Source organism: Pocillopora damicornis, chromosome 2 (genome assembly GCF_964200805.1).
Source record: "Pocillopora damicornis chromosome 2, jaPocDami1.2, whole genome shotgun sequence".
In the NCBI taxonomy this organism is placed as follows: domain Eukaryota; kingdom Metazoa; phylum Cnidaria; class Anthozoa; order Scleractinia; family Pocilloporidae; genus Pocillopora; species Pocillopora damicornis.
This window is the reverse complement of record NC_142671.1, coordinates 10558196-10574655: the sequence shown is the minus strand read 5'-3', so window position 1 is coordinate 10574655 and position 16460 is coordinate 10558196. Positions and strand designations below refer to the sequence as shown.

General features: G+C 38.1%; 2 protein-coding genes across 2 annotated transcripts; both read left to right on the top strand.

The window, feature by feature from the left end:
• Positions 1-2094: 2094 nt before the first annotated feature.
• On the top strand, positions 2095-10839 carry LOC113670838 (uncharacterized). The gene is made up of 7 exons (XM_027187024.2): positions 2095-2806; positions 4878-5528; positions 6447-6482; positions 6941-7076; positions 7553-7788; positions 8262-8495; positions 8981-10839. Exons 1-7 carry the CDS (start codon positions 2716-2718, stop codon positions 9718-9720), a joined length of 2124 nt encoding a protein of 707 aa, XP_027042825.2. The 5' UTR covers positions 2095-2715; the 3' UTR covers positions 9721-10839.
• A 427-nt stretch (positions 10840-11266) lies between these two features.
• On the top strand, positions 11267-16394 carry LOC113670837 (uncharacterized). Its single transcript, XM_027187023.2, has 6 exons — positions 11267-11436; positions 12259-12987; positions 13408-14058; positions 14393-14649; positions 15275-15509; positions 15868-16394. The coding sequence occupies exons 1-6, from the start codon at positions 11400-11402 to the stop codon at positions 16278-16280; spliced, it is 2322 nt and encodes a 773-aa protein (XP_027042824.2). The 5' UTR covers positions 11267-11399; the 3' UTR covers positions 16281-16394.
• Positions 16395-16460: the final 66 nt, after the last annotated feature.

The window sequence follows — 16460 nt, the reverse complement described above, 5'->3', positions numbered from 1 at the left end:
TGACTGGTTCTTACTAGGGTTTCACTGGAAACGGGAGGAAAAGACAGACGCGCCTAGATGACGTCATCATAAGCAACAATTTGCTTCTTTATTAGATAGACGAATAAATAGACTCCATGTTGCCGCGAATTTGCTCAAAAACATCATAGAAGGCGTGTTGTGTATATCATTTTTTGTCGTTACCACAGTTTGACGTCATCTGTGATTTATCATTCTACAGACGCATGACAACATAGAGTCTATGTTTTAACGATAGATAACGAATAGCGTACCCAATAAGATTGCGGTATTTGTGATAAAATGCAGTATAGACAATAAAACAAGTTGAGACGTGCTCATGCGTCACTGCCTTGAAAGGAGTACCGGAAGTTTAATCTCGATAAATAGAACATGGTACGTGACGGATTGATCAACAGGACTCATTAAAAGCGCGTCAACATTGACTTCGATGGATAAAAAAAGGGCACTCTGTTGGGCAATGTTTTTTAAGGTTTGGAAGAACCCCTTGCAAAAAGTCGGATTCTGAAGAACAAGTAAAAGTTGACTTAGCCAGATCATAGACGCGTAGATCTTCCTTTTAAAGTCTCTAAAAATTGTGTGGCCCTTCGGTTCTTATGGAGATCGATCAAGCACATGCGGCTAACTAAGTGATTTTTGTTGTTATTCTATCGCTTTTTCACTTTCGATTTGAATTTTTACTTTTTTTAGATACACTACAGAAAATGAAAGGCTCAGAGATGTGATCTCTTCATTTGGCGTGTTTGGAAAAAAAGATGTTTTTTAATCGGATCGAATCGGTTTGAAAGCGTATTAGATTTAATCACCTCAGAAACCTGAAGAATCGATACTTCAGCGTGATATGTTAAGGGATTTTCCTGATTAATCGTTCGTGGTAACTAATTGGGGGATGAGTTCTAGTCTTAATTCATGTTTAAAAACGGAAGAACAAAACTTTTGAGTTTCTCTCTAATCTGGCAACAGATTAAGCAATGTTTTCGTCTTTTAATTATCCGTCTCTTTGAGATTAACATTGAGAAACAAGAATATACGTGTGTAACTGCTTTGCCCGTTTGTGCTTCATTTATACGCTTAGTGGGTTGTACTCATTGAGACCGTTAGTACGGAAGTGGTCAGTCTTATCTTGTGGTGAGTTCGACCCTGGTTTTTATCGATTGTATAAAATTGCTCATACAAGAAATTCAAATGCCTACAATTCTGTCTCGTACATGAACCCACTAAGAGTCCTTATTACGCGCTAAATACCATAGTTTCTACCCAATTTCCACGATTTGCTGGTTGCCATAGACTGATATCAGCTGTTATAAAACGAAATTTTGCTTAATAATACTGAATGAGTAAAAAATTAGCCTGCGATGTAATACCGATGTAATATCAGTGGCCTCTTTAACCTCTTTAACTTTTGCCAGTGAACGTCGTTCAGCAATAAAATCCGCATTCTTCAGTGTTTTAGAAAAAGAAGGAAGTCTCTTCACAGCGTACCGAAATTTTGCATGTAACTCTTGCGAGAAAAGAAAGAATTGATCGGTTTGTAATTGGTCTCTTGGGTAGAGTAGAGTTTCATGTAGGTGTGTCTTACCAGGTTTCATTTTAAGGACTGAGTTGCGCGTTGACAAAACTCCTTGATTTTCAACCTCTGGGTCACATAAGGAATGAATGAATTACTTCTGGTATTGCTATAATTCAATTACAGCACAGGTTCAGAAAATGAGAGTATTGGCAGAAAAAGGATAAATATAACTTTTGAACGTTAAGATGAAATAATCGCGAAAAGCAAAACAATAAAAAACGTGATCTTTTCCTGTCCTAAAACCACAGGCTCCATCACGCCTATGTTGGTTCCGTATCTTGCACTACTCAGGAAGTTCTAATTTCTAGGGAAAAAAAAGTTTTCTAGAAGCATGGACAGATTTTTAAGCTCGTAACATTGCTATTTGATTTTCATCCTTCTTCTTTTCATTCTTCTTCGTCTTCAATGTCAATCCCTTAGCCTTATCAGGACCTGATAGCTGTTTGATGACAAAAGTTTTCAGCCTCCCATCCCTAATTTGCGTCGATTTCCCCACCCACTCCCCCATGGTAGTCTGTTTATATTTCACACGCAGCTGACTTCTATCACGTTTAAGAGTAAATAGTAAGTGTACTTTAGGTTAAAAGTCTAAACGGTTCTTGGACCGAAATACACATGTGATAAAGATATCACGATTTTACGTGATGCGATTTGTATACACCAATCGATTTGATTGACGTCTGCGTGTAGTATCGCTGATACGCTAAACTTCGCCCATTGTTTCCTTCAACGCGGGAAAGGAGTAAGTGAATCTATCGACGATAGTAAAGCGCACGAAGGAGTTTAATCGAGGATTTTAAACATTTTTCGTCGATACCAGAGTGCAAGAATTTGATTTCTGTCGAATTCTGCTTTGTTTTGGAAGAGTTTGGATCGGATACTACGCGTTCAAGGTCCAGCACTCTCGGAAGCTAAACGAGTATGTTTCACAACCACATGAAACGACGTAACCACATTGACAGAGAAATGTGATACGCTACACTTGATTACGCCCCAACAATAGCTGTGAAATTGTAAGCTGTTGGACGTCGCCACTCATATTGGAGGCACGAACAGCCATTTCAAATCCAAGAGTATGGGAGATCTTCGATTGCACTTTTAAAGATTTGACGACTTTTACGTTGAAAATGGTAGTAGACTTGGTCAACATATGCCCTTGCTGTTATTATGTGGCTTTGTTTACGCTGGTTGTGTTTCCATTCGTCGGATTTTGCGAGGGTAAGTGATTTCTCGCTTTTCGTCTGCATGCACTGTCTGCCCTTAGTGGTTGATTTCTCCTGTTGTGATGTTTACGGTTATTTTTGTTTATTTAATTGCATTAAATTCTGAAAAGAGTCGTCTGAGTTTCGATAGCAAGTGGTGCATGAAAAATCATCCTGTATAGATCGCATGAGCGATTTCTTATATGTCTTATTGATTTTATGTTGTGTTCTAATGCTGACAAAATACCGATTCCTTGTTTTGGTTCATAATGCGAACATTTTCATATTTTTTACTCGGCTGCATACTGCGCATTTGAAAAGGTCTGAATCACGAGACAAGGTTAAATACACACCATCGTATTTGATATGCACCGATCGCCTTCAATTTTCGAAACGTACGCTTAACGCCTTATGAAATACAACTTATTTCTCGTTGAAATCAAAATTGTGCTGTGAACCTCACTAGCAAACTAGTACATTATAAGTCTGTGAATGAACTATGTTATTTATGATGTTGATTTCCGACAGTTTTTGCATTGCAAATGTTTTGTTTCAGATATTGCCCTTTACGAATATTTTTTGAATAGTCAGACAGAATTGAACCCTTAAAAAAAAAAGAGAACAATCGCTCGTTTGTTAATTCATTAGCGTTTTTCTTGCTGATGATGTTCCTACAGAATAGTAAGGGCATTATGGCAATGAGAAGATGAAGATACGTGATTATTGATAACAGTAAATAATTCTATTTGTTGGGCAATTTTCTGAATCTTGCTCAATTTGACAAATGTTTTGTTGATATTGTCGGCTTACCACTGTTCACGAGGTCAAAAGCCAAGCAAGCAGGTTGCTAAAAAATGTAACTTGACTCTCAGAGAGGACGAAGGACGGAGTCTCGGGATTTCAACACGGGTTGACTTTTGTTCCGGTGCCCTTTTAAAATTTATCATTTATCAACTTCCTTTTTTCGTGAAGATTGTGTTTTTGGTTTAATGATCAATTATCTTCTAGAGTAATTTAAAACCTTATTAACTACAAGAATATTGGCTGATGGAAAGATAATGGTTGTTTGTAATTGTAATTGATGTTGAAATAATCACTACATGTTTACATACAAATTTTGACAACACAATTACCAAGTATATCAAAATTTAAAATGAAATTAGCGAACAGTGCAAATCTTCACAGGTAAAAAATGACATGTAACTTTTGAATGGAAATGCATTGAGAAAATTAACATACTGATAATAGTCTTTACAACAGCTAGGAGAAATGACTCCATTTTGTTGGTTACAAATGTAGCATAGTACAAATGATGTATTTGTCCATTGTGGTTAAGATTAGTTAACAATCATTAGGTTGAAGAATTTATCCTAGTTTTGATTTAAAGCAGAATGAAGTGCAGTGCTCCAAGCTCCACTCTCTTCCACTCAACTGGCCATTTTTCCATATAAAACCATTTAATTGCCTTTGCAAATAATTTCTTAACAATTAAGAAATTATTTGCAAAGGCTATTAAATTATTTTAGATTGAAAAATGGTTTATGTAAATACTCATGGCTTTATGTTGGACATGCAATTTTTTTTATCTTACTTCTTGCTGATTTTAGACTTGAAACACCAAATACTAATGTAGTTAATGCTTGCCACATGAGCCCTGAAAACAAATCGTTAAACTGGTGACTAGAGCAAATTTAGTTGCCAAAATGTTTCTTTCCCAGCCAATTGGCAAAAGCATGTTCACTGAAAAGTAATTTGCATAAATTTGTTTACACATCAGGCCTATTTTTCAGTGTTTATTGAGTAGAAAAGATCCAAGAATTCTTTAGTTGCTACACAGAATTATGAAAAATTGTGATAGGCAGAGCTCTATTTTCCTTATTGTATTTGTTTCTTATCCTTCTTCTGCTTCTTGCTAAAATTCTCACTTTGAGAGTGCCCCCTCATTTGGAAGGTCACTGTTACCATACACTTCAGATCCAACATTGTAACTGGCAACCTATGGTATTGGCAAGATGAGTTGCACTTCTGTATCAAGAATGCTATCTACGATTCTATTATTTATCATTCTTTTTAAATATTCAATTCAGATTCTCTTCCATATCCTGTTGGGTTATATCCATTTAATAAAAACTATGAAACTGCTGATGCAAGCTGCTATGGTAACTTGAGGGGAACAGGTCACAATGTTCACCTCGCAACAGGCCCATTTGGACAAGCAGAAACTGCATATGAGTTTGCAGGAATTGGAACAAGCCATGTCACTATTCCACAAAGTCGTCATCTGGATGTGAAAACATCAGTAACAATTTTAGTTTGGATATATCAAATGGATCATGCTGGTTCTGTCATACAGTATTTGAATAAGGATGGCGATGTTGGACTTTACACCTCAAGTACTACTTCATTGTCTGCAAAGTTTGCAGATCGAACTAGAAAATCTTTTTCATCAGTTAACAATGGTAATTATTCAGTTAATCTTCAAAATAAGTGGCAATACATTGGAGTTTCTTTTAGCTATAACACTGGAATGGCAACCTTGTGGATAGATGGTAAAGATGTTCAGATAAAATATTTGGGCAAGTTTGAATTAAGCACAGACCATGATATTCGTATTGGGGGTGGACAAGGTAAAGGAGACAGTTTCCAAGGACGAATATCATGTTTACAGATCTATAATAGAGCATTAACGAAAAATGAAGTTGCTGCTGTGAGGAACAGATGCGATGAGCACAGTCTTGGTAGGTTCTTATAAAGTACTTCTCATTATTGCATTGTGTATGGCACACTGTATGATAAGCTGAGTTATAGTCGTGCAGTCTGATTGGTTTTTCCTTTTTCCTTTAATTGAGGACACATGCTTTAATGATTTCACCATTAGCAACGTTTTGCTTTTTTGTCATCTAAAACAAGTAGAATTTATGTTGCTATGTGTTTGTTCAGCAACAGATCACAGAAGACCTCGAAATGTGGTTAGAACATCAATGATAATGTCACACTTTGTGTGCCACTTTTTTGTTTCTTACCATGTTATCCATTACATCATCTGTGATCTATTGAAGAACAGACATGCGGCAACATGGAGTCTATTTCTTAATAATTTCATGCATGATAAGTGCACACACTTTACTCTGGCATCTTTTTATTCACTCTGGCTGTAGACTGCCTGATAAGGTAAAATTATCATACTTTTACAATGCATTTGAAGGTGATCTACTGTTTTTTCCTCCTTTTTGTAAATGAGCTATCATTTTATCTTTTAAATGATGCTAAAACATTTCCCAGAACACAAAAGGACAGACAAAAACTAAATTTTATTTAAGTCAACATATTAATACATTGTCAAATAGAAAGATGATGAGAAGAAAGAAATTTGGTAATACTGTTTGATTTGACACCAAAATTTTAAACCCTAAATTATATGAAATGTACTAATTGAAGCATGGCTGGTTGAATTTCAGAATAACATCAATATATAGAGTCAAACTTATAGCTAAGGTGATTTTTTGCTGAAGACCATCTGATGTAATAGAGCTGTGGTTTAAACAGACTTAAACCACCGTATATGTTTGTACTGTAACTATCTCTATGTGTTAGGGCAAGGAAAGTTATTCAGATATCTTTAAAGTGATATAACAATCATTATTTTATTTTCTCAGCAACTCCAGTAAACTGCAATACAATTGCAGCACCAGGTAGGTTATATATATTTTTTATTATTATTTCACTTCATTGTTATTTATTTATCAAATAAATCGTGTGAATTAATCTAGATCATTACTTAAATTTCTAAATTAATCTAAAACTTCTGGCACTAAAATTACCAGAAGTAAGTAGAAAGTAATTATAAGCATTTCTTTCATTAATCCCTGTTATTATTGTGAAAACCCCACCCCAGGCTGCAATTCAGTCAGATGCCTATCTAAAACCTTAAAGCAGTTTGTTTGTTTCTGCATTTGATTTGGTTAACTAACTTGAAAAGTTATTTGGGCTGCAATTAATGATACCATTCATGTGTGAGAGTCTGTCAGGTTATACTCAAACTTGCCGTAAGAATTTATTTTACAAATATTGTAAATGTAGATCTTTTTTTAGTATCATTGGAAGAAGTCTTTCATTGACTTTTGTTGGAATTTTGTACTTTGATTGACAGCTGGATGTGGTGTTACCATGACTTCACTATCTGAGACATTCTACTCTCCTGGTTATCCTAAAGGTTATCCGTACAATGCAAATTGTGTGTGGGAAATAGAAGTTCCCAGTGGATTTGTGATAAGCTTGCAGTTAAGGTAGGTGAAATACAGTTATTTATTTTATGGCTAGGTAGACCTGAGGTAAATCTGAGCATTCTGATTAATTCTTACTTGGTCTGTATTTTGCCATATGGACTGTTCTTAAGCCATGTGTATTTTTGGTCCTGGTGCCATATAATAAACTGCCTACAAACCTTACTTCCAATGATAGCCAATATTCAGTCATTTCTTCCTACATGATCAATAGGGAGGTGATGAGTAGAAAAGTGACATCAGTCCAGGAGCACTGCCTGATTTTGCAAAGTTTTCTTGCTGCAATAGTTTCAATTTCTGTGTGGTGCGTGTGTGTGCAGAGTGCAGTGGAGGACTTGAATGTGGAAGGACTGGGAGACAAAGTTAATTGAGAAGCTGAAATGAGGATTTTAACCTGGTAGCACCTGATTTCAAAGCTAATGCTCTTATTACAACTACTAGCCAATTAATTAATCTTATTGATTGTATTTGGCCATTAGGAAATTTTCTTTGGAACTAACTTCCATGAAGTGGCCAAATTGCCCAGATTTTGTTATTGTTCTTGATGGTGTCACCAGCTGGTCAGAAAAACTCAAAGCTCTTTGTGGAGGGGCAGAGGGCTGGGAAAGGAAAATTGTTTCCTCTAAAAACGGTATGAGGGTGGAGTTTAAATCCAATGAAGATGGCTCAGCTCCAGGCTTTATGGCAACATACACAGCAACTCCAGTTGATGAAGGTAACCAAATTCTGAAAAAATAATCAATTTAGAAAAAAAAATAATCAAAAACCACTCAAACAAAATGTATTCACAGGCATCAACACAACCACTGAATGTGGTGTCATATGTGGATTTTTTCAATGACTTTGTGCTATTTGTCTGTTTTATACAAATTATATAAGGTTTTATGTGTCTGGCTATTGGCATGCGGAATGATGTTATGTAAGATTTCTCTTAATAAAACCTTTTCCCCAACAAAATAATTCACAGTGATGTGAAATGTAAACAGGCCCTAAGATAACAGGGAGGTTAGAAGAGACTTTGATATGATAAAACTATTTGTACATAAAGGGTTACAGCTTATCCTGTTCGAAAGGATGTACCAATAACTTCAATACCTGAAGATGGACTGTTCATTTGACCATTTTCTGCTCTTTTACTGATGCAATGTGATATGGTTCTCTTCAACCTAGCTTTTGATTGCTTTTTAGTTTTAAATGAGGAAGATGAGGAAATGATTGACTTCAGTCGTCACTACACTGGAATTGTGATAGGTGTGGCATGTGCTGCAATCTTTGCAATCCTGTCAATCATTACATTTAGCCACACGAGGAGGAGATTACAGGAGCGTCGCCATGGCAGCTTGACACAGAGTGGCCGCAGACAGATCTCTTATTCTGACAATGACATCTTTCAACAAAATGCTCCACCCACTTATGATGATGGTAAGCATTTCATTATTGTTCTCTCTGAGGCAAACATTTGTGAAATAAAGAGAATTTACAAACTTGTCATGACTTGTAGATGAAAGGAGTCTACGAAATACATGAGCAAGTATTGCATTTGCATCTCTTAACAATAAAATAGTTGGCAGTTAAATCGTCAAATTCTAGTTTTATCCAATCTTCATATGTACAATCATTGACCCAGAGTTGAGTTTCTGTAATCAGAGGATTGCTTCAGATGAAGGGAAGTGGTTAATTACTATATTAGAGTCTTCCTCTCCCCTGCTCCACCCATGGGACTTGGAAGTTTCCGTCTCATTCCTTCTCTCTTAGAGATGAGCTGGAATAAAGCAATTCTTCAGATGAAGCCAGTCATTCGTGCTACAATGTTCTGTTTCCAAGATTTCGGCTGATGGAAACAGGGCTAGAAGGCCCCCTAAGCCTAATCAAATGAAGAGGTCCTAATTCAAGTTTATTCTCTCTAGTGATGCGCTATCCAGAGCTGTACCCACCAACACCATGTCAAGGATCATTAGCCAATACTCCGGCAGCGACCCCAAGGAGGGGGTCCCCTGTCTCAACCCCTACAACACCACGCCGCTCTTTCGACAGACATAGATCACCAATGGTAATTCCGAAAGTTGGAACACCTGTGGGAATGCCACTTTTTAACCCACGGCAGAGACCTTCGAGTTCACTACAAAGTACCCTGAGTTTTTCTATGCAGCGTGGTATTTCCCCCCTGGCCCGAGCTGAATTGACTCCGCAGCAGTCCCGTCAAGCAGATCATTTGTCTTCCGATGAACACGATGATGATGACGACGATGATGAGCTGCCACCATACCCGGGTATTACGGGGCAACCTACGAGGGGAGATTACACTGCTCTTAGTATGGACGTTGATTCTGTTTTGGATCAAGTTAGAGAGACGTTGGAACAAAGAAGGTTCACTCTACGAAATGGATCAAACCCTTCCTTAAGTGACAATAATTCAGTGCGATCTCACACCAGTGTAACAGTGAATGCTCAAACGAGTTCGCTGCCCTTATCTGGTGGTCTGAACAATTTAGGACCACTACAGGAAAGAACTGAACCGAGCAGAACTCCAAACACATCAATATCAAGCGTTGATGGTAACGGTTATGCTAATCCATGGGTATCTTCTAAAATTCCCTGCGGGAACAGATATGGAGGTATCTTAAGATCTATTGAGTCAGATGTATGAGGTTTAAGTACCGTGCGATACTTGATTTCAGGAGCTATGTGAGGGAAGATGTATTTACTAAGAGGCCTCAATTAAGACCAAACTTAACAGTCGTTTTAGACTTTCTTCGAGAGCTGAAAGAACGAATCTTAAAAAATCATTCAGTGTTGTCGTTTCTGAGGCACTATATTTATGACCTTGCGGTTCAGATGGTCATAGAATTTCCTGGTTGACTCCGTCTTGACAGTAAGTTAAGGGAGAGGAACTCCCCTAAATTGTCCACAAAGAGATACGCTGATTGGAAGGGGGATCTGTTTCAGACATGCTGTATTTAACCCTTTAACCCCTAAGAGTGACTAGCATCGTATTTCTCCTTACAATATCACCCCTGAATCACACACTAAGGTCATGAGAATAACGGAAATGATCATAAACTACAGAAACTCTGTTTTGGCATGCTAATTCTTCTTGTCAGCACCTTTGGAAATGTATAGAGAATAGTATGGAGAATATGCATACTGATGTTTGGGTGTAAAGGGTTAAAAGGAAGAAGAGGGGATCTCATGAGTTGACGTGTAGAAGAAGATAAGTTTTTCACGTCCGGTCTGTTTAAATGTTAGGCGGGTTACTTTAAAGAAATAGTATTCCAAATTGTTCCGGTATTGATCAAAACAGTTCTTTTGTATTTCCTTCCTCACTGAAATTTGTGTCTGGATAGAAAACTGACACAGTTTTTTAATTCTAAGGTTATAAAGAGGTTACTAGTTTGGTCGGAAGCGGTATTTGAAAGATTAAGTGGCTAGAACATAATCTCATGGGTGAAGTTCATGTCGGACTTAGTTGGCCTGGGGCGAAACATAAACGAGCCAAAAAAAAGAGCTCCAAAGCTATCGTAAAACTTACTGGTCTCCGATGCCCTCCAAAATCTTCAGTTTTAAGCAGTACTGTCATGCCAGATTCGAGAACCATCGGATGTTATGAATTGCGTATGTACAGAAACCGAGTTATTTCTGCCGTATATTTTAAATTTGTATTGTTTGTTGGGAGAAAGTTAAATTAAAGCGTATATTTACCCGGATTAATATAATATAGAAGAGAGTTATATCAAACATGGAATAAAATAAATAGTTATCCATTTTACTTTTGTCGAACAGTTTAATATCTAGTAACAATAACGGTTTTTTCTCACGACTTAAATAAATGGCGTACCCAGTACGCAGTTCTTTAGTTGAAACGCTTACAATAGCCAAACGGAAAGCCATTTAGACATTCAGATTAAAATAATTACACGACCGCTTATATAGAGATGAAAATTACAGGGTTTAAGGAGAGAGAATTTTGGGACTTTGATAACTGACCCGGCTTAATACAGGGTGACCGCTTAATACGGTGCCGTTTAATACAGGTTCGACTGTACTACGTTTCTCCAGTGCTTCGATTTCGTTTGGCGCCGCTGTTTGTTGATGGTTGACCGGCTGGTGTGGTTCTTACATCTACCAGTTTGTTATCCTGAGGCACAAATAGGATACTTGTGTTTGTTTTTTAGTTCACATAATCAAGCAAATCTTAAAAACGTAGTTCATCAATACCTCACAGAGGTTGAAAAGTTTTAAAGGCGATCATTTAAGTTTGGAAGCTATGGTAGGATGAGCAACTGGATTAAGTGCTAGTCTGTTGTAATGAACTGATCTGAAGAAATAATGAGGATTCAAATAACCACCTTGAGAAGCGTAAGAGGTGAGAAGTTGAAGAATCACTATTTTGAAGTATTTTTAATTACAAGCTAGAATTATGGCCAACTCAATTATTGTGTCTGTTTGCAAAATGAAACCAAATCTAAGTGATAGATTACCTCAAAATTGATTACTAGCCACCAAAAAGTTGAAGGCTTAATTCAGTTAGAATAACGTGTTTCGACAACGTTATCAAGTGAAGGAGAGAAAACCATAACCAGCTGACTTCATTTAAATATTATGAACAAAGACCATGACTTGCGCAATTTCGCAAAAAAAAAAAAAAATCGAGCGACATTGAAACGATGATCTTCTCTTTGTTTGTAGAGTCGAAGATTTGTTGTTCTCGCTCAATTGAGAGGAGCACCAAACCATCGAACTTTTGAATTCATCGATCAGTTCACTATAAAATGACAGATAATTTCTCCTTTTCCCTTCTTGATTTATGAGAACCTGACAAGACATACAATTTGTGCCGTCAATTCAAGAAGCAGCTGATAGTTAAACAGTACAAATTGTTTCGATGTAGTTTTAGCTTTAAGAGTGGTGTGCGGCTACTTTTATAAGCATAGCGAGAAAAGCAAATGAAAAACTTCCAAAGCAATTATACGCGCGCACAGACTTCAGAAGTAAAATCTAAGTACCAAACTCAATTCACTTCTTAAAGTCAACGATGACTATCGTAGCACTGAAATTGAGTAAATTATCTATTCGTTTGGGAGACCATTGTTATAGAGACAGATAACTCCTGTTCCTATAAAATTTTTAATTATGTTATTGTTCTAGCTTCAGAGTACCTGGTAGAGAATTACAGCTGTTGCTTCAGTGTTTTGCTTTGTAGGAGTTACACTTAGTCTGATCGCGGGTGGATACTCAGAATATAGCGAAGACAGATCGAAACTGCGCATGCGGAGAGGTACATCTGTACTTTGCAGCTATTCGAGTGAAGCGCAACGCGTCGGATTGGAGGCTTTTGTTCGCAAGGTCAAAACAACCTACTACAAGATGAATCCAAACAATGTGGTTTATGACCCGGAATCAACACCTGAATCAGTCCGACGAGAATTCTTTCCATACAATTCCCATCCAAGCGCGATTCGAAGGCGAACGGACGCTGCGAGAGCTCTTTACCAAGAAGCCAATAAACTCGAGAACACAGTGAGTAGCAACAAGCTTAAGCCTCGCGAGAGCAAGGCAATAGCTCAAGTGAAGCACTTTCTACAAAGCAACTTTGGAGCGCCCTACGAAGAGAATTACTATGCTGGAGACTGGATGCTTGGACCTGGTTCATTCTGTTGGCATCCAATATGTAACATGGGCTACGATCTGCAGGCTCATTTTACCTACCAGGGGTGGGGTATACAGCCTAAGACGGAAGATGATGTGAACTATGTGATAGATCGGCTAAAGCTGGTGAGAGATTCGATATTGCAGTACATTGAAAACATGAAATACGGTATAAAGGAGGGATTTGTACGTTCAGCGGAAGATTGCCAATATGGATTGTACTCCTTACAGCGAGCCTATATTAAAGTCTCCCAACTTGGGCCCACGGGTAGGTAAAAATTCATGGTTGTAGCAATCTTGTTTCAGCTTGATACGTTTCGGAGATCATTTGGAAGAGAGCGATTTTATAAAGACGTGATAATAATTATAATGCACCTTGTCTTTAAAAGAAGCTGTAATGCTGCGTCGGTGGGAGGTATTTCAAAATAATTTGTTTTTATCAACAGAGTTGATAACGTACATTGACCACCGTAAATAGTTTCTAGAGCTGACGTTTCGAGTGTTAGCCCTTCGTTAGGGGGAATGGCTCGTTTCCAAGGAGGAAAGTATTTTTAAAGCTTGGTATAGATCAAAAGCCACTCATTCAAATGTCATTGACCGAAATCAACTGCATCGTGAGGCTAACGCTTACTCTTTTCAAACCTATGCGATTTTTTAGACTTATTGCACTGATCCTATATGTTTGAAGGTGTGCTGAGAGAATCATTCACGCAACAAATTGTTGATCCAAAATGGCTGGCAAAACTCGATAAACGCGCCTTTGACACATGGGAGAAGAAACATAAGGTCTCTGTTAATACCTCCATAAATGAGGCTCTGGTGGCATACTTAGGGAAACCGCTGGATAAGTTATTAACTTACTTGGCCTTCAACCATTCGCAGTACTGCGCCCCGAGTATATTGTCCAGCGGCTTGGCTTCGCTACCTTTATCGTACATTTACAAATATGGAAAAAATACGAAAATACGAACTACTGGAAAACTACCTACCGGAGAGTCCTTGAATGGAAAAAGAGCCTACGAGATGATGCTTCCTTACTTTACGACAATAGAAATGACACCAGATGAGGTGTATTCCTTAGGGGAGAGAATGCTTGGTCAGCTTTATCCAAAGGCGGTTGAAATTGCTAGGAAAATTACAAACAAAACATGTGAAGACCAAGCCATAGAAGAACTTAAGAAACATTTGGAAGATCGTAGCATGTATTTCAACGACGAGAAGATTCCACAGAACGAGAGTAACAAAGACGCATTTGATAAGTGCACCAGTATGGCGAAGGCAAAGATTTACTGTCCCAAGAGATATCAAGCTATGAAGGCGTGGTTTGAATATGTGAACTGTAAGTATTTTATCTCAAATAGAAAACGTGATATAAATCACATATCGATGCATTCAGTCACTTTGTTTGAGGAACTTCAAGAAAGGAGTACTCTCGCATGTGGGACAATTACATCTAACAGGTCAGGCCTGCCAAAAGAAATCTGTGGCCTAAAAGAAAAGAAAGTAAAATAGCTTAAAAGAGTAGAGAGTTTATATAGGCAAAAGGGAAGTGTGTCATGTGTTACATGACGTGACCGAAAATCAGTGAGCATTTTGGCTGCCATACTAAAAAGTAACTCTGGTTATTTTAACTAATGCCTAAGTTTTCCCCGTCATTTAATTATTTTATCCAGCTCTGCTTGGTGATCTCGAACCGAAAACGACTCACATGTTTTATTTCACTGGTGAACATCAAAGCACTCCAAATTGTCCGGTTCAGTTGGTCTCAAATTTCAATCCAGGGACTGGATCCCAGAGTTACAGATCCAGTGATAGCGATTGCACCAAACCTGCGCAGTATAGACTGCCGTTCTTTATGAAGGACCTGGGACCAAAATACAGTGCTCTCTCAGTTGCTGCACACGAGGCAAGGCCTGGGCACCACACACAGGTATACGCGGATAACAAGATATTTCTAACCGCACTTTCCTTACTCAGTCATGTAAATTTTTTTCTCACTCAACAATAATTAACAGATCATCACCGAAGTGGAGGTGGCTAATGGGAGATATTTACCGGGCCGCGAAGAGGCGAGTTAAATTTTAACTGCTAGCCACCGACACTGAGGTGAATAGTTGTTTTGGTATGTACTTGATATAGCATAAAAAGATGATTTTAATTCATTTAGTCCTGCAAAGATTAAAATATTTTCGCACCCAAATTCCGCGCAAATACTTGGAGGTTAATAGCAAAAGATATTCGGAGTTTAAATAGCCAATCAGAGCGCCCATTCAACACTCTTCGCTGGTTTAGTATATTCTAAAGCCTGTTATCGATCATGTGTAGTTACTTACAGCATGGATCCCCACATTACGATTGCATACTGCTGATCTTCTTCTCTCCTCAGTTTACATTCTCTTTCAACAATATTTGCACCCATTGTGATGGGACACCTTTAGACTTACACAAATAAGATATATTCATGTATCCTGCTGTGGTTAGTCATATATAAACAGACGTAGATTGGAACCGTTTTTTCGAGTATCTCAGCGTTTTGTCGTCGTTTGGTTTACTAGAGTCAAGGTTTCAAGGAGTTATTTTATGACAAGTGCGAGGATGTTATCAGTTGGTTGAACGGCATCTCTTATTATACTGCATTTACGGAGGGCTGGGCTCTATACGCTGAGAATCCGCTGATCGCTACAGAGACAGACGCTTATGCCGACAAACCGCTGCAGCTGTATGGCATGATCAAGTGGCAAATATGGCGGGCACTGCGCTTGATGATAGACTCTGGGCTTCATTATAAAGGTCGGTTGAAGTAAAGAATTTTTTTGTTTTTTGTCGAAAATATTCCAGGCCTGTATTGGTTTTTCTTTGCAGTACTCTGCAATTTGTCTGGAAAACTCGTGTAACTCTTGCAACCGATCAGATACAAACTAAAGCAATCGCGAGTGGATCATGCGTGTTTTTCTGCACTTGAAGCCAAATGCGCGTTTTTACATTCAAATCACATTTATTACTTCAAGCTTTGTTTCTGTGACACGCAATACAAAACAACTGCAGGAGTATCGAAACCCGAGCACTTGTCAAAACGTAAGTTGTGTGTATAACCTGTGTCTCTTTCACTTATACCCTTTGAGGATTGGCAATCTTATTTTCTCTCCAGGAATGAAACGACGGGAAGCGTTGAAACTCTTTGCCGAGAAAGCCTGGGACAGAACTGACAAAGCCGAGAAAGACGTTACAAGGTATCAAAGCAACCCGGGTCAGGCCACCGCGTACATGATTGGTCAGCTGCGGATATGGCAAGTGCGAAATGATACTAAGGCTAGAATTGAGGCACATAAAAAAATTTTCAAGGAAAAAGACTTTCATTATCAGGTTTTATCACAAGGATCCTCGCCACTGACTCATTTGGAAAGTCACATGAGGAAATTTGCGGACTGCGTCGTTCAGCCTCATTCAGAGGGTTGCGAGTACATTATAAGGAGCCTAAGTGACGAAATAGTCATGGATGAGGTTGCCAAGAAGCCCCATAAACCATTTCGAGACCAACCATATCAAGAACACTTTGATTGAATATTGGTTTTGAGCGCTGTATGCAAATGAAACAAATAACCTCCTCAATTATCAAACCACTTGGCTGGGGTTCAATGCCTAATATGAATAGAAAATATTTTCTCTCTTGCCGCTGGAGAAGGTCTGCTGAAGCCAAAATATCTGAAATTGACCAAAAGCCGATAATCAAATCGTTTCAAA